At 49.8% G+C, this 25,599-nt stretch overlaps 1 protein-coding gene across 1 annotated transcript in view; it reads left to right on the top strand.

Annotated features, from left to right (window-relative positions):
• LOC138277440 (regulator of microtubule dynamics protein 1-like) overlaps positions 1 to 25,599 on the top strand; it is a gene marked incomplete at its 5' end in the record, with an annotated part of 497,783 nt that overhangs the window by 120,554 nt on the left and 351,630 nt on the right. Inside the window, one exon of the mRNA XM_069219225.1 lies at positions 21,019 to 21,074. Within this exon, the coding sequence (XP_069075326.1) occupies positions 21,019 to 21,074 (56 nt within the window). The remainder of the gene's footprint in view (positions 1 to 21,018; positions 21,075 to 25,599) is intronic.

The raw sequence follows: 25,599 nt of genomic DNA, 5'->3' as shown, positions 1-25,599 counted from the left end.
TGAATTCCTTTCAGCATCCTTTGTTTATCTGATGGCTGTTATTTCACAGCATGCCAGATTTTTGTTTTAAAAACAAACTTAGTTGTGTTTTGATGGATCAATAACAATACATACATGACATAGTAAGACATTCACATGTCCTTCAAGAAGCTTTCCATGTGGCAGGACCAGTGTACAATATTCAGTGCAGTGTGCACCTCACAAATTGCTTACCACTATCGTTGTAGCAATGGTGTACATATCAGTCGTTAATAGATAGGTCTGTAACGGTGTACGATTTCATTTTCTTAACTCATGAATGACACAAAACAAAGCAAATTGAACCCTAAACCCCCTCCCTCCCCAAACTGTTATCTTGGCACTGTGCTTCTCTGGCCTATGTGTTAATTAATGGAGAAGTTTGTGCGGAAGTGGAACCTATCACTCAATTCATAGTAATATCATTAATTTTGACACAGTGGTGTTGTGCCTGAATGCACCAGAGACGGTAGTGTGTAAGTCAGTAACGCAGTGAGCATCAGTGGGCTCCTTGAGGTGGCAAACTAGTTGGAGCAGAATAACAGTGGGGTAAGGGCAGCCCCTGGGTGACATGCACGCAAACCAAATTAAGTAGTGCATACAGTAGTATACAGTGGTATGGAAAGGAGTCTACACAGTGTTCTCTATTTGGGGTTTAAAGGATTCAAGCATCTCGTCCCATATCATAGCAATGGGTCATTTATGCAGGCCATGGTTGTCACGGTTTTCGCTGGGCTTACTGTCCAAGTTGATGAGGGTTGGGGAACGACCCCGATTCCGGCAGGTTCTGCTCTGGCCGAGGTAGGGGCGACCCCTTCCGGTAGCCACGGTGCTGTTTGACAATAGCAAGCCACTACAGTACGTGCCCTCCAGAAGGAGTCCCAGAGGAAAAACCCCAGAAGGGTAAAAAACCTCCAACAGGAACTCCCTGAAACGGAAGGAGGACACAAGGGCGTTAGAACTGAAGATCCGAGAGTACAGGAAAACTGGAGACGAAGACAGGTCAGGAAATACTGGATCCAAAAGAGGAAACCAGCCGGAGCGTGACTACCACCAAAGGAGTGTTGCAACACAATGAGTAAGCAGCTAAATTCCCCTTATATACCCCTATACAGGAAGTAGGAAACAGGAAGTAGAAACACCACCATCTTGGATTGGGGAAAAGAGTATAACAGTGAATAAAGAACATGCGTCCAAACAGAGAGAAACAATGCATGCTGGGAAGAGAGGAAGTGAGCAGCATGCTGGGAAAGGGAAAAGGCATGCATAAAAACACCACCATGTGCAGGTATCCGGCTTTTGCCTGTTGTGACCGGTAAGTGGTGAAGAAGAAGGTTTCTTTGATGTAAAAGTGTAAAGCGCACTAAATGCGCTATGCGCGGCAGGTCTGAGACCCAACTCGGGGTCTCAACTCCTGCCGCGTCCGCCCTTGCAGCAGAAACGAAAGACGGGGGCGCGGCGAGTGCCGCAACCCCTGGCCGAACTTGCGGCTTCCCCCGCGGCCCGCCAGCAAGCCGCTGTTTCCCCCACAGCGTGCAGACAGGCACCAAATGCCGCACTGCGGCGGCCCGTGCTTGAGGCCGCGGCCGCCGCGGCATGACAGTAGGTCCCCCCCGAGGCCCTAGGTTTGTGAGGGGAAAGCTGAAAAAAGCGACGGACCGAAAGAGGGGCATGAACTGAAGGGGCATCATCCCAGGAACACTCACTCATAGGGTAGCCTTTCCAATGAATAAGATATTGGAGGGGGCCATGGAAAAACCGAGAGTCACAGATTTCCCGGACCTCGTACTCGGGCACGTTGTCAATCAACAGAGGGGGAGGACAGGAGAAATGTCTGTGAAAAGGATCAGGAAGGTAAGGTTTAATTTGAGAGACATGGAATACAGGTTGTATCTTCCAAGTCTGTGGCAGGCGAAGACGCACAGACACTGGGTTAATTTTTTTGAGAATCAGGAAGGGATCATAAAAACGGGGTTTGAATTTGTTCTGAGTAAGTCGGAGAGGTAGGAATCTAGAGGAGAGCCAAACTTTATCATGGACCTGATAGTGAGGAGCCGCACAACGTCTCTTATCAGCTATCCTTTTTATGCGAGACTTAGTGGCCACAAGGTTGGAATGGATAACACGTTGGACACCCCGTAGGTGTCGAACATAGGAGGAGATGGCAGGAAGATTGGAAGTGTCTTTCAGGGGAGTTGGAAAGGCCTTAGGATGGAAACCGTAGGATCCATAGAAAGGGGAGACTTTTGAGGCGCTGTGTATTGAGTTGTTGTAGGAGAATTCTGCAAGCGGTAAATAGGTAGCCCAATTACTCTGCGTAGCATTGCAGAAGCTACGTAAATATTGTTTGAGGCCTTGATTGAGTCGTTCCGTCTGTCCGTTAGTTTGAGGATGGAACCCTGATGATAAGGCCACTTCGATTCCCAAGGTCTTACAGAATTGTTTCCAGAATCGGGAGATATATTGAGGACCCTATCCGATATAATGACCTGAGGTAATCCATGAAGTCTAAAGATTTCTTGTGTAAAGATTTGACCTAATTCTTCTGCCGTTGGTAACTTTCTTAAAGCCGTGAAGTGAGCCATCTTAGTGAAGGAGTCCACGGTTACCATTATTACGTGATTTCCCATTGAAGAGGGTAATGAGCACATGAAATCTGTTGAGATAGTGTGCCATGGACCTGGGGGAACTGGTAGCGGGCGAAGTAATCCTACTGGTTTAGTACAGGGTGTCTTGGCTTGAGCACATATAGGACAGGATGATACATATTCTTCAGTATCTGTCTTGAGAGTTGGCCACCAGAAGGAGCGAAGCAGAAGTTCTTGGGTAGCTTTCATTCCTCGATGACCTGCGATGGGGGAATCATGGCACATACGTAAGGCTTCAGTCTGTACTAGTTTAGTGGGTAAGAACAGGGCCTTATCATGATAATAATACCCTTGATCTATATGAAGTTGCGGACGCAACTTATTCAGCTCTGTAACTTCTAGACGGGCATATTCGGACTTGACTTGGTCTAAAAAAGTCTGTACTAAACCAATGATCTTATTATTGTCAAATAGGTTCTGTACAGGAGAATCGCTGCACTCAGGGTAACGTCGGGACAAGGCATCCGCCAGGATGTTCTGAGAACCAGGGATGTATGTGATATAAAAGTCAGATTGGCTGAAAAAGAAAGCCCATCGAGCCTGCCGGCTATTCTGACACTAAGGGGGTTATTACAACTTTGGAGGAAGTGTTAATCTGTCCCAAAAGTGATGGTAAAGTGACGGATATACCACCAGCCGTATTACGAGTTCCATAGGATATAATAGACTCGTAATACGGCTGGTGGTATATCCGTCACTTTACCGTCACTTTTGGGACGGATTAACACCTCCTCCAAAGTTGTAATAACCCCCTAAAAGTTTCTTAAGCACTTTAGATTTCTGTGGTCTGTCCGGGCTTCAAAGGGTTCTTTCGAGCCCATCAGAAAGTGTCTCCATTCTGTGCATGCGGTCTTTAAGGCGAGTAATTCACGTTCTAGCACGGAATAGCTCCGTTCTGAGTCGGATAAAATGTGGGACAGGTAGAATACTGGGTGCTCTAAATCATCATCATCTTGTCTTTGCAGTAAGGCAGCCCCAATGGCTCTTTCGGATGCGTCTGCGACAACAATGAATTGTTTGCTGGTGTCTGGGTGTCGTAGAATGGGGGCTTGAATAAAGGCTTTCTTTAAGTCTTGAAAGGCTAACTCTGCGTCTTGTGTCCAACAAAAGCCCTTCTTTAGATGGTCTTTTTTAAGGGTTTGAGTAATGTAGCTGGTTCTCCGGGCAAAGTCTGCTATAAATTGTCGATAGAAATTGGCTAATCCCAAAAAACACTGAGGGGGTCATTCTGACCTCAGCGGTAAAAGGCGCTTACCGCTGGTCAGAAGACTGCCATAACACCGCCGCGGCCGCGGTAAACCGCCACGGTCATTCTGACCCGCAACCGCCAAAAACCTGACATCCACAATATTCCGCCACACCAAAGGTCAGCGGGAAACTGGCGATGACCAAACCTCCACCGTCACGCCAACAGAAATACGCCCATGCCATTCCGACCCACAAATCCACGCGGCGGTCTTTCAAACGCGGTATTCCATTGGCGGTACACACCGCCGTGGTCAAAATACACACACACATAGAAAACTCAGCCACATTGGTCAGTTTAAAATACACACACCTGCTACACATACTAACACCACTCCCACACACCCAACACAATATAAAACACACACCCACATCACACACAAACCCCTACGACCCGAAATCATTGACGAAGGCTAGAGAGAGAGCACAGAATAGACAATCCCACAACACAGAGGCACACAACACCATCACCCACACAGAATCCACGCACCAAACACCACACACCACCACACGCACCACACTCATCACCACAAACGCCACCCCACACCTCAACCACACCACCCCATGGCACCCCAAAGACACCCCAGGTTCAGTGACGCCGAACTCAGGGTCATGGTGGAGGAAATAGTCAGTGTAGAGCCCCAGCTCTTCGGGGCACAGGTGCAGCACACCACAATTGCCAGGAAGATGGAGCTATGGCAAAGGATAGTGGACAGGGTTAACGCGGTGGGACAGCATCCACGCAATCGGGACGACATCAGGAAGAGATGGAACGACCTATGGGGGAAGGTGCGTTCCATGGTATCAAGGCACAACATTGCAGTGCAGAAGACTGGCGGCGGACCCCCACCTACTCCCCCAGAATTTACCGCGTGGGAGGAGGAAGTCTTGCACATCCTGCATCCTGAGGGCCTCGCAGGAGTAGGCAGAGGAATGGACTCTGGTAAGGCAAATCTTCACTACTGCTTCCCACCCCCATCCCACCTGCATGCCAAATCATACCCCCACCCTCAGCCCCTCCCCCATCACACCAACCCCTAGCAAAAGGCACACCATCACAACCCACCCATTCCAACACCAAGCCCTGCATGTGACCACAAAGCATGGACACCCATCACCAAAGCATGCCCACTGCACACACACATCACCCCCACAAGCCACACTCACAAAAGCCCCCACAAGGAAATATCTGCACATGGGTACACGGACACCCACCCATCACACGAAATGCCACACACAGAAGCAATAACCATACCTTTATACCCCTGCAGGACCCGAACGCCACCACCCCGCCACGGAGGGTCCAGAGATGTCCATCCCACCCCCAGAAGAGGCCCCCAGCGATGACAGCAGCTCTGTCTCCCTGGAGCCAGGCGACCAGCCCGGCCCATCGGGGACCTCTGGACAGTCGGTTCCCCACAGACAGCCACAGGCTACACCAGACCCAACCCCCTCTGGGAACACCAGCACAGCTCCCACCCAGCGGGCCCATGCCTCTGTCTCCAGGACACGTCAATCAGCGGTGTGTCCACCACTACAGGGCACCCAGGTTGACCCACCACCCCAACAACAACAGGGACCTGGGGGCAGTGGTAGTGGGCACACCGTCCAGGGGACAGAGGCCCAGGAACACAGGGGAACTGGGAGGGCTGCTGTGCGACAGGGGGGGGCCAGGCCCGGGGAACCCACTCTCCAAGAGGCCCTCTCCTCCATCATGGGAGCTTACCACCACTCCCAGGAGACGATGGCGACAGTACTGGCCAGGTTCCAGGAGATCCAGGAACTGCAGGAGGAACGGTACATGGGGTTCAGGGAGGAACTGAGGAACATCGGTTCCGCAATGGGGACCATCGTAGTGGCCCTTACCCAGATCGTCACCACATTGCGGGACCATGTGGCACCCCAAAGGGCCCCTGTCACTAGCCCAGGCCAGGAACAGCCTACCACCTCCGCCGGCGCTAGTGGACAGGAGGCCCCCACACAACGACAGGCCACCAGAACCCCACCTCCTGCAGAAGAAGAACCACCCCGCAAGCGGAACCTGAGATCTCACAAGAAGACAGAGTAGGATTGCAAGACCCCCGCCAGCCTAAGATACCCCCGATGTCATCCCACTGTCCCACATTGTCACCCTGTCCAACCTTGAACTGCCCCTGCTCCATCCTTCCCCAGGCATATGGACAATGCACCTGTGCGACTGAGAACTAGACTCTGCCATGGACATTACTCCACCCCCACCCATCACCGTTTCCCAATCATGTACCTATATGTAGCACTTAAAATAAATCACTTATTCCACTTAAAAAAACAGGAGTCTACTTGTATTCTCAACAAATGTATTAGACATAACGGTGCAATAATGTCCAGTTACTTTGTGATGACAACATACCAATCTCAATAAGCTTTAGTCCATGGGCAAACAAAGCTGATGTCAGGCAGTGGGTCATACAGCTCTGAAAAGGGAAGGGAAAGTCACAAATCAGTTAACAGGAACTGGGGGGAAACACAGACAGTGGAGACGCATGAGGCCTTAAGTAAATGTAAAATGGGGTGGCTGATTCTTACCTGGGTGCTACTGAAAGTATTGTTGCATGACTGTCTCCCTGTTGTCCGTGTCGTCCCCGTCGTCTTCCTCCTCTTCACTCTCCACAGGCTCCACAGCTGCTACAACACCACCATCTGGACCATCCTCCTGCAGAAAAGGCACCTGGTGTCGCAATGCAAGATTGTGAAGCATACAGCAGGCCACGATGATCTGGCACACCTTCTTTGGTGAGTACATGAGGGATCCCCCTGTCATATGCAGGCACCTAAACCTGGCCTTCAGGACCCCGAAGGTCCTTTCTATGATCCTCCTAGATCGCTCATGGGCCTCATTGTACCGTTCCTCTGCCCTGGTCCGGGGATTCCTCACTGGGGTCAGTAGCCACGACAGGTTGGGGTAACCAGAGTCACCTATTAGCCACACACGGTGTCTCTGTAGCTGTTCCATCACATAAGGGATGCTGCTATTTCGCATGACATACGCGTCATGCACTGACCCAGGGAACTTGGTATTTACATGGGAGATGTACTGGTCAGCCAAACAGACCACCTGGACATTCATCGAATGATAACTTTTTCTGTTTCGGTACACCTGCTCACTTCCACTGGGGGGAACCAAAGCCACATGGGTCCCATCAATGGCACCAATGATGTTGGGGATATGTCCAATGGCATAGAAATCACCCTTCACTGTAGCCAATTCGCCCACCTCAGGGAAAATAATGTAGCTCCGCATGTATTTCATCAGGGCGGACAACACTCTGGACAAAACCTTAGAAAACATAGGCTGAGACATCCCAGATGATATGGCCACTGTTGTCTGAAAAGACCCACTTGCCAAAAAATGGAGTACTGACAGAACCTGCACCAGAGGGGGAATCCCTGTGGGTTGGCGGATGGGGAACATCAGGTCTGGCTCCAGCTGGGCACATAGTTCATGTATGGTTGATCTGTCAAGCCGGTATGTAAGTATGATATGTCGTTCTTCCATTGTCGACAGGTCCACCAGCGGCCGGTACACGGGAGGATTCATCCTTCTCCTTGCAAGTCCCAGCGGACGGTGCCTAGGAAGGACAACATGGAGCACAGAGTCAAGCAACCCACAGGTTCGTTCACACAGCTTGCACAGTACAAGAATCGCTATGCATTGAATGGCTTGTATGAGTGGCAATGCAAGGCCTAGGCCTGTGTGACGCAGTAGAAATCATGCCATGTGGGCCCTTGAAATGGCGGCTGCCTGACCTGTGAAGTGTGACAGTGGGATATGAGGTCACTGCGCTGGCGTGGCACACCGTGGCGGTAGGCGGTCGAAGACCGCGGCGCAAAGCAGTATTGGTTAACATTGAACCCTATGGCTCTCAGGAGCCAATGACGATGTGCGCCGGCGGTCGCGGTACGCACCGCCGGTGGTACGCACCGCCGCGGGCGTGACCGCCATTTTCTATCTGATTAATCACTCGAGAGCTGATCATCCACAGGAGAGGACCTATACTGCAAGTGCTGCTGTGACCTCGGTCAGGGAGATACAATGGCTGCTGCGACTGGGGAAAGGGCCCCTGCCTTCACTTCAGAAGAATTGGAGAAACTTGTTGATGGGGTCCTCCCCCCGTACGCGCTACTCTACGGTCCTCCAGACCAACAGGTTAGTACACAGGGTGCACGTTGAATGGGCTATGCCTGTGTTGAGTGGGGTGTATGTAAGATGGTGGAGAGGGGAGCGAATGAGGAGTGCAACGCACGAAAGATGAGAGCATGTGCCACATGGCAAGGTTGGGGAGGGGGGGGCACTCACATTGACGAGGCAGAAAACTGATGCAATTTCCTTTACCACCCTGTACATGTCACATAGGTCAGCGCCCATCAGAAGATCGACATTTGGCGTGCCATCGCCAAGGATGTCCGGGCCCTGGGGGTCCACAACAGACGGGGCACCCACTGCCGAAAGAGGTGGGAGGACATCCGCCGCGGGACCAGAAAGACCGCTGAGTCTCTGTTGGGGATGGCCTCCCAACGTAGGAGGGGTGCCAGCCGGCAATTGACCCCCCTGATGTCCCGGATCCTGGCGGTGGCCTACCCCGATTTGGATGGGCGCGTGAGGACATCACAGCAGACACAAGGGGGTGAGTATCAGCACATTCTGCTATCTTTGCGCGCAGTGAAGGTGTCTGTGTGGGGGAGGAGGGCTGTGGCTATCTCCAGGCTAGGGCGCATTCTGTAGGCTAGGCCCCTCCGTTAGACACGGCCCTGTGCCCCCCCCCCACCTCTGTAGGGTGCCAAGTACAGCTATCCATGGTCCGACCTCACCCATGTGTGCATTAATCATCCATAGACCTGTAGGCCTAGTCACAATAACTGAGTAGTGTACCCCCATTGCGAGGCCTAGTTCAGGGGGCTTCTGTGTCTGTCCTCTCCGACAACGGTGTTGCCAATGCATGCACTCAACCTATCTTCATTTCTCCCCCCCCCCATCTTCTTTGTCTTCCTGTTCATGTGTGCATTAGCATCATCAGGCGGAGGAGAAGTGGCATCGGCGCACGAGGGAGCTGCATCTCACATGGCCCCGGACAGCCATACAACAGACTCCGAGTACACCAGTGAGACGGAGGGCGAGTGGAGCTCCACAACGGGGACCCGTGGAGATGTCAGCGACACCGACACGTCCTCGGAAGGGAGCTCCCTAGCGGTGGCGGCAACATCCGTGCCCACCGCCACAACAGGTACAGCCGCCACCCAGCGCACCAGCGCCGCCCTCCCAGCAGCCCCTCAGCCTTCGCTCCGTGCCCGCTCGCCCAGGAAGGCGGGCATCTCCTTCGCCCCAGTCTACCCTTTTGAATGCCATCCAGGGTGTAGAAAGGGAGGTGCATCGGAGCAATGCATACCTGGAGGGCATTCATTCGGGTCAGGATGCCCATCAGCGATCATTCAACGCTCTGGCCTCAGCACTGATGGCAGCCATTGTCCCTGTCTCCAGCCTCCCTCTTCTGACTCCCTCCACCCATTCCCAGTCTCCTGTTCCTCTGCCTATCCCATCCACACCATCAGACCAGCCTGCACACACCTCTACACCCAAGGGCAGCTCATCCAGACATAAGCACCACAGATCCCACAAGCATTCACCCAAGCAACATCCAGATGCAGACATGCCAACAGTCACTAGCACCTCTGTGTCCCCCACCTCCTCATCTCCCTCCTCCCTCCCTGTGACGTCTCCACTCACACCTGCATGCACACCACCATCAGCCAGTACTTCCATCACCAGCACACCCTCCATTACAGTCCGCACACGTGCAGTCACCACCCCCACCGCCATTTTCACGTCCCCTGTGTCCTCTCCCAGTGTGTCTGTCACCCCCTCTTCCAAACCACACAAACGCAGGCAGCCACCCACCCAACAGCCATCCACCTCACTACAGCCTCCGTCACAAGCACCTGCACCCAAAGACAGCACACTTGACTCTCCTACAACCACATCCTCTTCCTCCACTCCCAAACCCACTACACATACCCGTCCCTGTCCTTCCCAAGTCCTTTTCCTTTCCAACCTTGAGCTCGTTCCAATCACTGACCCACCCCCTCCATCTGGTAAGAGTAAAAAAGCACCTCAGCCACCACCAGCCCTGCATCTACTGTGACCAAAGTGCAGGGCTATTGGAGTCCACCAGATCCGAGGGCAGGGACATCGGCCAGCAGCAAGGGGACAGCCAGCCCACCCCCTGGGAAGAGGACAAAAAAGAAAAAGGCCCGGCTCGACAAGACTGAGACGGCAGCCACCAAGGACCGTAGGCTTGCCCCGTCACCTGCCACATCATCCAAGGGAGGCAAGGGCCACAGAGCTTCAGCGAAGGAGGGCAAGGGCAGCAGGGCGGAGAAGTCAGGCAGCAGGCGAGCTGCCCAGGAGGGCCCCACCAGCCCCATTACGGATGTGACGGACGACACCCACGGGCCCAGGACTCCATCAAAGGAGGGTGCCGCGACCGCAAGTTCGGATGGTGAATGAGTGGGAAGTCTTGCCCAGGTCTGGCTCCCTAGACGCACAGGACAAGCACCGCTGAACAGGGCCCCGCCGGGAGGAGCACCGCTGAACAGGGCCCCGCCGGGAGGAGCACTGCTGAACAGGGCCCCACCGGGACAAGAACCGCTGAACGGGCCCCGCCGGGAGGAGCACCGCTGAACAGGGCCCCGCCGGGAGGAGCACCGCTGAACAGGGCCCCGCCGGGACAAGAACCGCTGAACGGGCCCCGCCGGGAGGAGCACCGCTGAACAGGGCCCCGCCGGGAGGAGCACCGCTGAACAGGGGCCCTTCCTGTCAAGCACCGCTCCGCTGGGCCCTTCCTGTCAAGCACCGCTCCGCTGGGCCCTTCATCTCAACCACCGCTCCGCTGGGCCCTTCCTGTCAAGCACCGCTCCGCTGGGCCCTTCCTGTCAAGCACCGCTCCGCTGGGCCCTTCCTGTCAAGCCCCGCTCTGCTGGGCCCTTCATCTCAAGCACCGCTCCGCTGGGCCCTTCCTGTCAAGCACCGCTCCGCTGGGCCCTTCATCTCAAGCACCGCTCCGCTGGGCCCCGCCGTCTCAAGCACCGCTCCGCTGGGCCCCGCCGTCTCAAGCACCGCTCCGCTGGGCCCTTCATCTCAAGCACCGCTCCGCTGGGCCCTTCATCTCAAGCACCGCTCCGCTGGGCCCCGCCGTGTCAAGCACCGCTCCGCTGGGCCCTTCATCTCAAGCACCGCTCCGCTGGGCCCTTCCTGTCAAGCACCGCTCTGCTGGGCCCTTCATCTCAAGCACCGCTCCGCTGGGCCCTTCCTGTCAAGCACCGCTCCGCTGGGCCCTTCCTGTCAAGCACCGCTCCGCTGGGCATTTCCTGTCAAGCCCCGCTCCGCTGGACCCTTCATCTCAAGCACCACTCCGCTGGGCCCTTCCTGTCAAGCACTGCTCCGCTGGGCCCTTCATCTCAAGCACCGCTCCGCTGGGCCCTTCCTGTCAAGCACCAATCCGCTGGGCCCTTCATCTCAAGCACCGCTCCGCTGGGCCCTTCCTGTCAAGCACCGCTCCGCTGGGCCCTTCCTGTCAAGCCCCGCTCCGCTGGGCCCTTCATCTCAAGCACCACTCCGCTGGGCCCTTCCTGTCAAGCACCGCTCCGCTGGGCCCTTCATCTCAAGCACCGCTCCGCTGGGCCCCGCCGTCTCAAGCACCGCTCCGCTGGGCCCTTCCTGTCAAGCACTGCTCCGCTGGGCCCCGCCGTCTCAAGCACCGCTCCGCTGGGCCCTTCCTGTCAAGCACCGCTCCGCTGGGCCCTTCATCTCAAGCACCGCTCCGCTGGGCCCTGCCGTCTCAAGCACCGCTCCGCTGGGCCCTTCATCTCAAGCACCGCTCTGCTGGGCCCTTCCTGTCAAGCACCGCTCCGCTGGGCCCTTCATCTCAAGCACCGCTCCGCTGGGCCCTTCATCTCAAGAACCGCTCCGCTGGGCCCCGCCGTCTCAAGCACCGCTCCGCTGGGCCCTTCATCTCAAGCACCGCTCCGCTGGGCCCTTCATCTCAAGCACCGCTCTGCTGGGCCCCGCCGTCTCAAGCACCGCTCCGCTGGGCCCTTCATTTCAAGCACCGCTCCGCTGGGCCCTTCCTGTCAAGCACCGCTCCGCTGGGCCCTTCATCTCAAGCACCGCTCCGCTGGGCCCTTTATCTCAAGCACAGCTCCGCTGGGCCCCGCCGTCTCAAGCACTGCTCCGCTGGGCCCTTCATCTCAAGCACCGCTCCGCTGGGCCCCGCAGTCTCAAGCACCGCTCCGCTGGGCCCTTCATCTCAAGCACCGCTCCGCTGGGCCCCGCCATCTCAAGCACCGCTCCGCTGGGCCCTGCCGTCTCAAGCACCGCTCCGCTGGGCCCTGCCGTCTCAAGCACCGCTCCGCTGGGCCCTTCATCTCAAGCCCCGCTGGCCCATTGACAGTGCCGGTTTTGTGTCGAGCAGGGCTTCAGGAAGCACTCTGGGCACCATGACTCCTCCATTAACAGTGGAGTCGGTAATCCATCTGATGGACTGTGGCTTTGCACTCCCCAGGATGGTACAGTGGGCAAGCCACCCACTGTAGAGACTTGTGAGACTGTGGCTTTGCACTCCCCAGGATGGTACAGTGGGCAAGCCACCCACTGTAGGGACTTGTGAGACGGTGGCTTTGCACTCCCCAGGATGGTACAGTGGGCAAGCCACCCACTGTAGGGACTTGTGAGACTGTGGCTTTGCACTCCCCAGGATGGTACAGTGGGCAAGCCACCCACTGTAGGGACTTGTGAGACTGTGGCTTTGCACTCCCCAGGATGGGAGAATGGGCCTGGAGGCCCCTCGTGGATCTGGCGTCGTGGACTCATGTGGCTGAGGTGCCCCCCCTTCCCTTCCCCCTGAGGTGCCTGTAGTTTTATCATCTGATGCCCCTGCAGTGTTCTCTCCAATGGTATCTGGTCTCCTGTGTGGGCTTTGCCCATGTGTTTGTGCACATTGGCCCACGGACTATGGAACTTTGACGGAATGTGCAGGACTTTTTGCCTATGTATATATTGTTGAATATGTTCATTCCTTATTTTTGTATCTTTTATATGGCATATTTCCCATACCTTCAATGGAGCTATTTATACATATATTTTATAGATCATTTTAATTGTGTCTTTGCATTATTCCGGGGGGTTTGTGTGGTGTCACTCTGACTTGTTGCTCGGCATTGGGGTGTAGGTATTTGTGGTGGGGGGGTGGGTGGATGGCGCATGTGTGTGCCCGTAAGCTTTCCTCCTCCCCCCTCGCCTGTGTCGTAGGTGCAGTACTCACCGTTGTCATCTGCGCCGGCGTTCGTACTCCTGGTAGATGAGCAGGTAGACAATAGCTGGTAGGATGTGTAATTCGGGTTCCATGCTGTCCTCCTTCCTCGTGGAGTGTGTATAGGTGAGCGTTTTCCCATTCGTGGTCTGTTTCCGCTGTGTTTTTATCGGCGGGGCTCCCACCCGGAAAAGGTGGCGGATTGGTGGGTTGTGATAGGGTGGGCGGTACATTGTCTGCCGCCTGCCTGTTGGCGGTGACCGCCGCGCTGTTTGTCTGTCCCGCCGTGGCGGTCGGAGTGGTAAAGTAGCGGGCTGTGTTGGCGGTTCCCGCCAGGGTCAGAATTCCTTTTTTTTGACCGCCTGCCTGTTGGCGGGTTGGCCGCCGCTTTATCACCAACCGCCAGGGTTGGAATGACCCCCTGAGTCTCCTTGATAGAAGAAGGAGATGGCCAATTCAATATAGCTTGCACCTTGTCTGAATCCATGGCGACTCCAGTTTGGTTAATGCAATATCCCAAGTATTTTACTTCCGTCTGATCAAACTCGCACTTTTCAGGTTTGCAGAATAAATGGTGTTGTCGGAGCCTCTCTAGAACTTGGCGAACATGCTTAGAGTGTTCCTCTGGGTGAACAGAAAAGATTAAAATGTCGTCTAGATAAACCACCACTGTTTGTTGCAAAAGATCGGAAAAGATAGAATCCATGAACCTTTGAAAAATGGAAGGGACATTGGTGAGTCCGAATGGCATTACTCGATATTCGTAGTGACCAAAAGGTGTTCTAAAAGCAGTCTTCCACTCATCACCTTCTTTGATCCTTAACAGATGGTAGGCTCCTCTGAGATCCAGCTTGGTGAATCTCTTTGCCCCTCTGACTGCTTCTAGGATGTCCTTAATGAGGGGTAACGGGTACCGATCCTTAATAGGGATCTTGTTTAATCCTCTGAAATCAATACAGGGACGCAAATCTTTCGTCTTCTTAGGCACAAAGAAGAGAGGAGCCCCTGCAGGTGAAGAGGAGGGAGCAATCAACCCGCTCTGTAGGTTCTCATCAAGGTATTCCTTAAGAATCTGCTTCTCAGGTTCTGTGAGAGAGTACATTCGCCCGAAAGGAACCACTGTATCTGGTTCTAAAGGAATGGCGCAATCGTATTCTCTATGGGGTGGCAGTTCAGGTTTTTCTGGCTTCTGGAATACATCAGCATATTCCTGATGATGCCTGGGAACTCCCTGTAGGATGTTAATAGAGCATCCCACCTTAGGGGGTGCTGCTAAGAGACCTTTTGGGGACCAATAATCCCCTGCTAGGTAGCAGTGGTGTTGGCAAAAGTGAGAGGATAAAGAAATAGTTCTTGTTTCCCAGTTGATGTAAGGGTTGTGCCGTGTGAGCCATGGAATTCCCAGGAGCATGACGTGGTGTGGTGATGAAATTAAATCAAACGAAAGATTTTCTTGGTGTTTTCCAAACTGTAGACAAAAAGTAGGGGTGGTATATTGTACGGGTCCTGAGGCCAAGAGTGATCCATCCACCGTGTGTACTTGTTCTGGTACTTCCTTAGGTATTTGTGCTATCTGTCGTTCTTTGGCCCATGCTTCATCTAAATAGATGCCACTGGCTGCACCACAATATAGACAAAGTCCCTTCCTTCGTCTGTGTTCTCTTTCACTAGCTGATAAAGGTCCTCGAGCCGTATCAATTTGCATTGGCTCTTCCTCAGTAGCCCCCTTAGGCTCAAGACGGACTTCTTCGGTACGATGAGGGAAGGTGCGAGACGTCACTGATTGTGATGGCAAACAACTCTTCTTTTTCTCCATTCTTCGTTCATTCAACCGATATTCTATCGTCAGAGTCTAATCCATCAATCCTTTAAGGTTCTCTATGCTAGCAGAGTGCACCAGTTCGTCCTTAATGTCCTCCCTGAGACCTCTGCGGAACAGTGTCACCAAGGTACGTTCCACCCAGGATGTTTCTGCTGCTAATTGTCTGAAACGGGTGATGTATTGTAATACATCTTGATTTCCTTGTTGGATATCGCAAAGAGCTTCTTCTGCTGAAGACTCGAGTCCAGGGCGCTCAAACATCAGTTTAAAGGTAGTGACAAAGGTGGAATAATTAGACAGACAGGGGTCATTTCTTGTCACTAAAGGAGTGTCCCAAGCCAAGGCTGGCCCCTATAAGACGCTAATCAAATACCCCACCTTGGTCTTGTCTTGCACAAACTGCGAGGGGCGAAAGGCAAAATAAACCGTCAAGGCATCCAGGAATTCTCTCAATTTGTTAGGATCCCTGGAGAAACGAGGTGTAGTGGCAGATACTGAGGGGACATCAGTGGTCCTGGATGCAAAGGCTTGTCGATAGACGGTGTTTTCAGTACGTAACTGTTGGAGTTCTTGAGCCTGTTGTTGTATAGTCATGAGCAAGGTCTGGCTGGTGGGTTCCGTATTTGCCACTGGATTATCCATGGTTCCGGACTGCAACTGGATTTTTGGGCGTTGGAATCTGTCACGGTTTTCACTGGGCTTACCGTCCAAGTTGATGAGGGTTGGGGAACGACCCCGATTCCGGCAGGTTCTGCTCTGGCCGAGGTAAGGGAGACCCCTTCCGGTAGCCACGGTGCTGTTTGACAAAAGCAAGCCACTACAGTCCGTGCCCTCCAGAAGGAGTCCCAGAGGAAAAACCCCAGAAGGGTAAACAACCTCCAACAGGAACTCCCTGAAACAGAAGGAGGACACAAGGGCGTTAGAACTGAAGATCCGAGAGTACAGGAAAACTGGAGACGAAGACAGGTCAGGAAATACTGGATCCAAAAGAGGAAACCAGCCGGAGCGTGACTACCACCAAAGGAGTGTTGCAATGCAATGAGTAAGCAGCTAAATTCCCCTTATATACTCCTATGCAGGAAGTAGGAAACAGGAAGTAGAAACACCACCATCTTGGATTGGGGAAAAGAGTATAACAGTGAATGAAGAACATGCGTCCAAACAGAGAGAAACAATGCATGCTGGGAAGAGAGGTAGTGAGCAGCATGCTGGGAAAGGGAAAAGGCATGCATAAAACCATGTGCAGGTATCCGGCCTTTGCCTGTTGTGACCGGTAAGTGGTGAAGAAGAAGGTTTCTTTGATTTAAAAGTGTAAAGCGCACTAAATGCGCTATGCGCGGCAGGTCTGAGACCCAACTCGGGGTCTCAACTCCTGCCGTGTCCGCCCTCGCGGCAGAAACGAAAAAAGGAGGCGCAGTGAGTGCCGCGACCCCTGGCCAAACTCGCGGCTTCCCCCGCAGCCCGCCTGCAAGCCACAGTTTCCCCGCGGCGTGCAGGCAGGCCACGGTGTTCACCATATGCCACGCCGCGGAGGCCCGTGCTTGCGGCCGCGGCCACCGCGCCCGCCGCGGCATGACAATGATATTCTTCCCTTTGCAAGGCAAAACTCTCCGCTGTACCACAGAGTACTATGTTTTAAAAAACGTTTCATGGTGCTAAAGCAATAAGAGGGGATGGTTTCAAGGCTTAACCGCATGCATGCCTAAAAAGCCAAGTTTTAAGCAGAGTCCTTCAGCTCGCATGGGAGGATGAAGCTCTAACATTTTGGGGAAAGGAGTTCCAAACATATGGAGCCATCACAGGAATCCTGGTGCCACCCAATCTTTTCCTGATGGGAACCTCTAATAAATTGAGGTGGCTGATCTAAGGTTGAGTATAATTCTGGATTCTGCAATAAACAAAGGTTGGGCGTCTGCCATAACAAGATGTCCTCCATCTATTGAAATATAGAGAGCACTGTGATGGACTTCAATCATCTCGTCAATAGTAATTTTGCTTATAAGAGTACAAGGTCAGAAAATCGTGCCATAACCTTAAAACCTTTGGGTCTGGGGTATATCCCCAGCAGGCACTGTTTGATGATGGCCCAAAGGTTAAAACCAATCAGTTTGTTTCAGGCACTCTGTATGGCTGTCCGTCAGGATCACTGAGGAACAACCCCATATTGTGCAATAAGTTTGCATCTTGTTTCTGGCAACAGGGGCAATTGGAGGAGGAAGAAGGGAATACTGAGTGAAGTTCCCGCAGTGTGAGATAGCCTCTATGTAGTATTGAGAATTGCAAAAAATGAAAGCATGAATTACAGGAAATCCTACTTGGCTAATCAATGATAAAGTTCCACTTTTTGTCATTCAAATCAAGGGACAGGTCTTCCTCCCATTTAGTATGATGAGTCACCAAGGGGGGCAGTTAGGAATGTATGTAAACCTTAGCACAGCCATTTGATTAAGGGCCTGATTACAACTTTGGAGGAGGTGTTAATCCGTCCCAAAAGTGACGGTAAAGTGACGGATATACCACCAGTCGTATTACGAGTTCCATAGGATATAATGGACTCGTAATACGGCTGGTGGTATATCCATCACTTTACCGTCACTTTTGGGACGGATTAACACCTCCTCCAAAGTTGTAATCAGGCCCTAAATGTTTATCGTAGCCCATAATATATATTGCATGGGTTAATTCATGAGTGGGAGGTTCAGACGCAAGGGTAGCCCAATGCTAATGGATATATCTGGTAATGCTAGCATGCATTAGAAAAAGCAACTCCTGTATACTATGAGTCTGTGCAAATTCCTGATGAGTCATTATTGTTTGGTCTGTAAAGAGGTCTCCTGCCTCCTTGTTCCTGGCTTGGTCCGAAGGTGATAATCTATTTGCTATCAGAGTATCTAGGGGAGGGTGGGCAGACCTCTAAGAGGGGTACTCTACAGAGCAAAAGGGGTAGTTGGGTGGGCAGTTTTACCCCTGGTAAAAGCAAATTGTGCACCTTACCTAGTCTGAGCATGTGCAGTGTGTATCCAGTTTCAGGAAGGTGGTAGCCTGCCAGCCAATTGGATAGCCACTGCAGTTGCCCCACTAACCAATAAGCCTTAAAGTCTGGGGCATCCATTGCTGCACCCCTAGTGCCACCTGCATTTTAGATAGGCCATCTCTGTGCCTCCCGGAACCCCACATCAGGGCAATTAGTAAGGAGTTAAGTAGTTTGAGGACTTTTGCAGGAATGACTACATGGAGATTAATGAAATAGTACAGTAATCGAGGCAACATGACCTTCTTAACCAGAGTTAGCCGCCCCTTCCCAACCGACAGGGGAAGGTGACCCAGAATTCAATATGAGATTTTAGCAAAGTGATGGTTTTCTTGAGGATACCATCCAATAGATCGTTAGCGTCTTGATATATCTGTATGCCTGAGTAGTGAAGCCTCTGAGAGGGCCACCTGTATGTTTTCAGGTCAGAAAGGAAGATTATTCCTCCTGGTATTATCTGTAAAGGAGGAAACACAGGACTTACAGTCATTTACCAGGAGGCCCGACAAGTTGCCAAATGACTGGAGTAATTTGGATATGGGTGTCAGATCTATATCAAGGTAACAATGTATAAAATCATGTTATCAGAGTGCAGAGCTATGGCATGCATAGTGGGCCCCTGGGGGATCACTCAGTCCAGAGCCTCTACCGCTAATACAAATAATAGTGGTGAAAGGTGGCATCCTTGTCTGGTGCCATGGAACACTGGGTATAGTGATGAAATGTGTGACCCTGTTTTAGCCCATACAGTTGGGGGAGTGTCTAACCCAACACACATGGGTAAGGTAGATATCGAAATGCACTAGGGCAGCCAACATACAATCCAACCCAAGCATGGTGAATGCTTGTTGTAGGTCCAGCAAGAGTCAGCCAGCCACTTGCCACAGGCCAGAAGCTGCTTCCATAACTTGATATAAGCAATGTATAGTTAGAGAGATGTTGTGTTGCGGGACAAATCCACAGTGTGCTGCATTCATTAGTTTTGAAAGCAGAGGGAGTAGGCACCTCGCTAACACTTTGGTCAATATTTTATATTCAGAGTTTCGCAAGGACAAAGGTCTATAAGAGGACAATGTCCGGGATCTTGACCCAGCTTCAGCAGAGAGGTGACCAAAGTCTGGCTCGTAGCGGGTGGTAAAGAGCCCAACTCAAACAATGCCTTATAAAGCTGTTCTAGCTGTGGCACCAGCTGAGAGGCCATTGTCACATAAAATTTAATAGGTAATCCATCTGTGCCAGATGTCTTATTACGGGCGAGGTCATCAATGGCATGCCGCAGTTTGCCCGGCATGAATGGCCCACCCAACACCTCTCTGACAGAAGTGTGGGGAGTAAGGACTTAATGAGTGTGGGGTTGGGGGCGGGGGCAGCATATAAATTGGTATAATAGTCTTGAAAAACCCTATTGATTTCTAATTAGGTAGGTACGTAATTATTTGGGAAAGGCCACACTGATAAGATAGGTGCAGGTGGCGGTGTTGGTTTGATAATTCGTGTGACCAGTGCACTGACTTCGTCACCGTCTGCATGTGTGTAGGCTGCATAATCCACAACCCGCAGACGTTCGAGGAGTTCAGCATATTTAATTCTCGCCTCCTGAAAGTGGTCCATATTTCACAGCATGCCAGATTCTGTCCATGTGAAACTGTTCTTCATGAAGCTGTCATTTTTTTAGCATGCACGCAATGAAGTGCATTCATAACTGCACTCCCTTATATCATGTTGGTATGAACTTTAATTGAGTACTAAAGTTATATTTGTAAACCAATTCTATGTCCTGCTTATATGCCTTTCTCATGCTGTCTGTGCTCTTGTATATCATTGTGTTATCGATATTTAACTATTATATTACTAACTGAAGCTCTGCTATTTATCCCAGTTTCTTTTTGTTCTAACTATCTACCTGTCTATCCTTTCTATCTTTGCAAATCTATCTATCTATACAACCCTATTTATCTACTCCATCTATACAACCTGATCTATCTATCTATGTAACCCGATCTACCTATCTATATAACCCTAGCTATACAAGCCTATCTTTCTATACAATCTTCTCTATCTACCTATCTCATTTATCCAGCTATACAACCCTATCTATACAATTCTATCTATATGCACAACCCTATCTATCTACACAACCCTATCTAACTAGCCATACAGCCCGATCTATCTAGCTAGTCATACCTATCTATCTATCTATCTATCTATCTATATCACTCATTCTATCTGTCTTTGCAAGTCTTTCTACCTGTCTTTTTAAGCCTTCCTATTTGTAAGAACGTTTTACAAAAATATTACAAAAAAGCAGACGCAAAGGCAAGAGGCTGTCAGCCAATGCCAGATCGATTGGCTTTTTAGGTCTAGTGCTGGCCAAGACCTTTTGATTTTTACTATATTTATATGTATAGCGTAGTTACTTATAGGGGTTTTCAGACAGACTTTATTTGTTAGTCTGTTGTATCATTCACATTATTCATTAACCCACTACAGCATGCATCATGTAGGAATGGGCCTGCACACTTAGGCCAATGACTGACTTCACAGCATGCTACCCTTTCTCAAGGAGCAAATCTGCACACCAAGTAGCCGTGTCCAGGGCTACTATGGTAATGTGCTTGTTTTCTTTTAAACCAAAAAAATATGTTTGCTTTTAGCCAATGATGTTTTGGATTTAAGAGAACCCGGCTGATTCCTCAACAATAATGTTTGTACTAACCAAACATAACAAAACAAGAATTGCCAAAAAAGCTGGCAGCCAACTCCAGACCTACTGGCTTTGCCAATGCTTTTTTTGTGTGCCACAAAGTAACAAAATAATGAGTTGGTAGAAAAATAGATTGCACTGCATTTTACTTTTGATCATATGTGTTTAATAGAGATGGTGCATTATGCATTTTTTGTGTTTTTTCATAGAAAGCCATTGAACTGAATGATAAAGATGCTGCTTCATTTCACCTGTTAGGCTTATGGTAAGACCTCTTCCTCAAAGAATAAGCTATTCCAAAATGTCTGCATTTTATCAGAGACATTATATTGGTTTTATGAAAAACTGATCGAAATACTTAATGAGATCTGTAAATGTTCACCCTTTTGATAATCAATTTGAATTCGTATTATTTCTAGCTGTACCATATAATACACATGCTATCTATTTGTCTTCGACAAACGTCCCTCTTTTCAGACTACAAACTTAACCGTGGTAGAAGTGTTTCTTTCTCTTCTATTCATAGGCCTTGATTATGAGTTTGGTGGTAAATATATCCTAAATTGCACATGGGGTAAATGCCAAATCCATGGGGTGTGGTAAATAACGTGTTAAGTAATGATTATGAGTTTTTACAATGTACACAGAATTATTTTTTAATGCATGTGTTAAATGTCGAATGTGTGCAATTTAGTGTAAGTGGTAAATATCGCACCTGATAAATAGTATATGCCCAAAAGATCAGGAAGTTTCCATTTTGTAGATTGGAAGTTCCTGGATCGAGGGAATTAATCTCTAGAGAACAGAAACACCGAGTCGGATGAACTTGGTCCTGTAGCTAGCCTGTGCTCCATCATGGCCGTCCTAAACTTGTGACTTTGCACCAGTCCAGCGCAAATAGATACCTACAGTTGGCACTTTAAGAACCTTAGCGGAATTTTTACAGTAAACTTTAAAAACTCATAACTCTGATTCTACTGATAGATTTTTGTTGTTTTGATGTAATTTATCCTCTATTTCTCTAAATTGGTTTGGGAATCTTTTTTTATTGTGTTTTCACTTTTACTGTTTGGGTACTGCATAAATACTTACATATTGTCTCAACATTAAGCCTGGCTGTTTTGTGCCAAGCTACCAGAGGGTCAAACATTGGTTTAATTATTGACATTTTAGGTTCACCCTGACAAGGATAATGGATATTCCTTGAAGTGGGTTTGCACTTCTTTCAACTCATAACACTATTTCTTAACCATATTTGCCCCGTGGGGCCACCCCTCTGATGGATCTCTAATGAGAATGTGTATTGTTCACTGTTCTGTGCCCTCTAGTTTCTGCTGCAGGGGGAACTCGGGGATGCATTTAATAAAAATCTGATTTTCAGTCTATTACGCATTTTCCCCTTTCTCTTGATTCTTAAAGTCTTGAGGAAGCTGCACCAGGACTGGGTAGAAGCAATTCTAGCTGCCACATTTTGGCTGCAGAGGTTATGATATGCATATCTGCTGCAACTGCCTTAATCCCCTACCATCTTCTGCTCATGCTTAGGGTGTACCTACTCTGTGTTTGAAGAATCTGTTGTAAATGTTTTTACCTTTCCTCTTTATTATGCTTAAGTTGAACCTTAACCTAGCTCTGACTTTCTTGATTGGACCTGCTTAAGCCAGTGCATAAGCTGCCTGTTGTTGCTTTTGACAATGAAGGCGGTGTTTTTGGTGGGCATCACATTTGCTTAGAATGTCATTGAGCTACAAGCGATATGTCTCTAACCTCTGTTAACATCCTTCTTTCCAGACAATCTGTGTTTTAGATTTTTCTGTTGACAATGGGAACCCCATTCCATGAGGGTCAGTCCACTCTGCTCACACTCTACCCTCTGCCCCATCCCACTAAAGAGAAGGAGAGGATCGATCCACACAGAATGATCAACCATTACATTACCAGGACGGAAGATTTTCTATCTGATGAGCAGCTCAACAAGAAGGACAACAAAGCTCTCCAGAAAAGGATTCTGTCCAGATGGATTGTGCTTTGTATTTAAATCTGTTATTCCCTTGCCAAAAAGAAGCCCTCAGAAGGTATCAGAGATAACTCTACCAAAGTATAGGCAGCTACTACGACGTTGTCTAAGAGTGTGCCTGTGGTGGAACTGTATTGTGTAGCAACATGGGCATCAATTTGCACCTTTGCCAAGCATTACTGTCTGGATTTGGAAGTTCCAGGGGATGATCCTTTTACTTGGTCTGTGCTTCAGTGCTTTCTTGTCTGACCATTCTTTCTGCTTCACCAATTGCAAGGGTCTACATGGAGCATTGCTGTTGTATCTATTCCAAAGGTATGGAATCTTCAGGTAGAAGAATTGATCAAAAGAGCAAGCTACTTGCCTTAGTTAACAATCTTTCTGGTGTTTACCTGCAGATTTTTTAACTATTCCCACTCGCCTTCGAGCCCAGAGGAATGTTCATCATATTAGTAAGATTTCAAATTACTACTTAATTATTGACAAATTACTGCTAGCCTCGTCTTTGCCTCTAAGGGCTCAGACAAAATGGATGGGGAACTGACATCAGGGTTCTGGGATGGCTCTATATGGCTCCAGTGCTGCCATGTCTGGGGTGATACCCGATGCAGAGATGAAGCCGAACACACCTACTGGTGCATTACCTCTGTTACAAAATCTGCATATCCAGCCTGGTGCCTGAGAACATTCATAAGGTGAGCAATCTTCAGGTGTATGGAGTATCCAGTAGAAAGATACTTCCCGAAGGTAAGTAACTTGTTAAACATGACTAGAAGTAGTAGTAGTGGTGGTGCAAGTTCTCAAATTCACTCAAGAAGGCAGAGAAAGCAGACACCATGACACTGGGCAGATTTGATTCAGGCAGGACAGATCATATGATCCCATCCACCTATCTCATCATGGGTAGGAACAGAATGGCTGACCTCGACAGCAGTGCAGCCTTAATCTCTCCCCAGAGCCCCCACCATTCCCTAAGACCATCAAAAGGGTTCAGCACTGGCTAAAGCAGCATGTCAGTAGAATCAGTACAGGAACTTACCCACATGGCGAAAAACAAACCGCATACATTATTTAAGTGAACATTACTCAGTCAAAACCTGCCACACAGCCATCAGCAGAGCTGGAAAACTTACCCAAAGATGCGCAGTCCAAGCTAGGTAGAGAATGGCTATGATCAGCTCAGTAACTAATTGCCTCATTTACAATGCCCCTTACAGCACATTGCGACATCTTAGCATCATTTTTGTGATGCTCAGGTGACGCAGTGTGCCAGCTCATATTTACAGGGCCATGCAAAGCCACCTTTCATGGCTTTTCATGGCTTTGTAAATATGGACCCCTTTCACGCATAACACTGTGTGAAAGGGGTGTTCCATGGGTGTTGCTTGGGTTGTTCCCATGCAACATGCAAGGAACCGGTAGGAATCTGAAGCATTCCAGATTTACAAGTCTGGGAATGCATCAAATTCCTACATCACCTCGGGTGGTGTAAGGATGACACAAAGGGAAGAAATATTTTTATTTCTCCCTGTTTTTTTCCTCTTTCTATGTGAGCTGCGCCGCCCTGCATCACAGCCTTGTAAATGAGGACCTGAGTCTCACCAGCCCCCTCAAAACATTCCCATCCCAGCCAGAGGTAAAAGGTTTTCATTTGCCCCCAGAGTTTCCCTACGTGATCAACAGAGTCCAACTAAGGTTTTTATGATAGGTCCAAACTGTGATTCTATGTTAAGAACCATCTAAATAATAATTCCAAAGTGTATTCTATAATGAGATTAATGATCTGGGATGAATTTCCTGTAATGAAACCACAGAAATTGGCAAAGCTCAAGAAGTTTGCCACTTGTCTCACATTCTTTGGAGAGACCCATTCTTCAACAGCCCAGATTTTGTCTGGGTCCATTTGATTCCCTTTTTCAACTGATTTGTCTTGAAGATGCATTTCTCAGCCTTTGTGTATAGGGAGTTGGGTATAGGGAGTGTTGCAGTGTTCTCTGTAGGACTTCTAGTAGATGTATTTGGCGTTGCTCCAGATTTGAAGAGAATTCTAATATATTGCCAAGCTAGGTGATTACAAAGGTGTCTAATGTGTTTCTAAATATATAGGATAGGGAGCACACCTGTTGGTTGCTCATCCAAGCACAGCTCATCTCATTGCATCCTGTTAAATGCAGCATGCTTACTTCAAAGTTTCTGTGGTTTTTCACCTAAGTTGGTGCAGATAGTGCTGTTATCTCAGACGTGTTTCTGGGTTTAGCCCTTCGCCAGTAGAGAGCAGAAGTAGTACAGAGCAGGAACACTGCCTCTCATCCCAGGACTGTTTACCACATTGCATACTGGTAAATGCAGTACGCTTACTTCAGACTTTCTATAGGTTTTCACCAAAGTTGGTGCAGGTAGTGCTATTATCTCTAGAGATGTGTTTCTAGGTTTAACCCTTCATAAGTAGAGAGCAGAAGTAGTAGAGTGCAGGGAAAATCCATCTGGGGTTGCTGAAATGCTGCCCAAATCTTCACAGGCCACCGTACCACTCCAGAGGCACACAGGTGCATCCCAGGTGAGCTTGTCAGCTTATTGGCTCAATAGAACCTTTTAAGCACAGGGTTGGGGAAGCACACTACCACTCATCCCATCACAATTCACCCCATTGCATCCTGGTAAATGCAGTACACTTGCTTCGAAGTTGCTGTAGTTTTTCACCAAAGTTGGTGCAGATAGTGCTATTATCTCTAGATACATGTTTCTAGGTTTAGCCCTTCATAAGTAGAGAGCA

This window comes from Pleurodeles waltl, chromosome 2_2 (assembly GCF_031143425.1).
Source record: "Pleurodeles waltl isolate 20211129_DDA chromosome 2_2, aPleWal1.hap1.20221129, whole genome shotgun sequence".
Lineage (NCBI taxonomy): Eukaryota > Metazoa > Chordata > Amphibia > Caudata > Salamandridae > Pleurodeles > Pleurodeles waltl.
The sequence above is the reverse complement of the archived record's forward strand: the minus strand, read 5'-3'. Positions and strand labels throughout refer to the sequence as shown.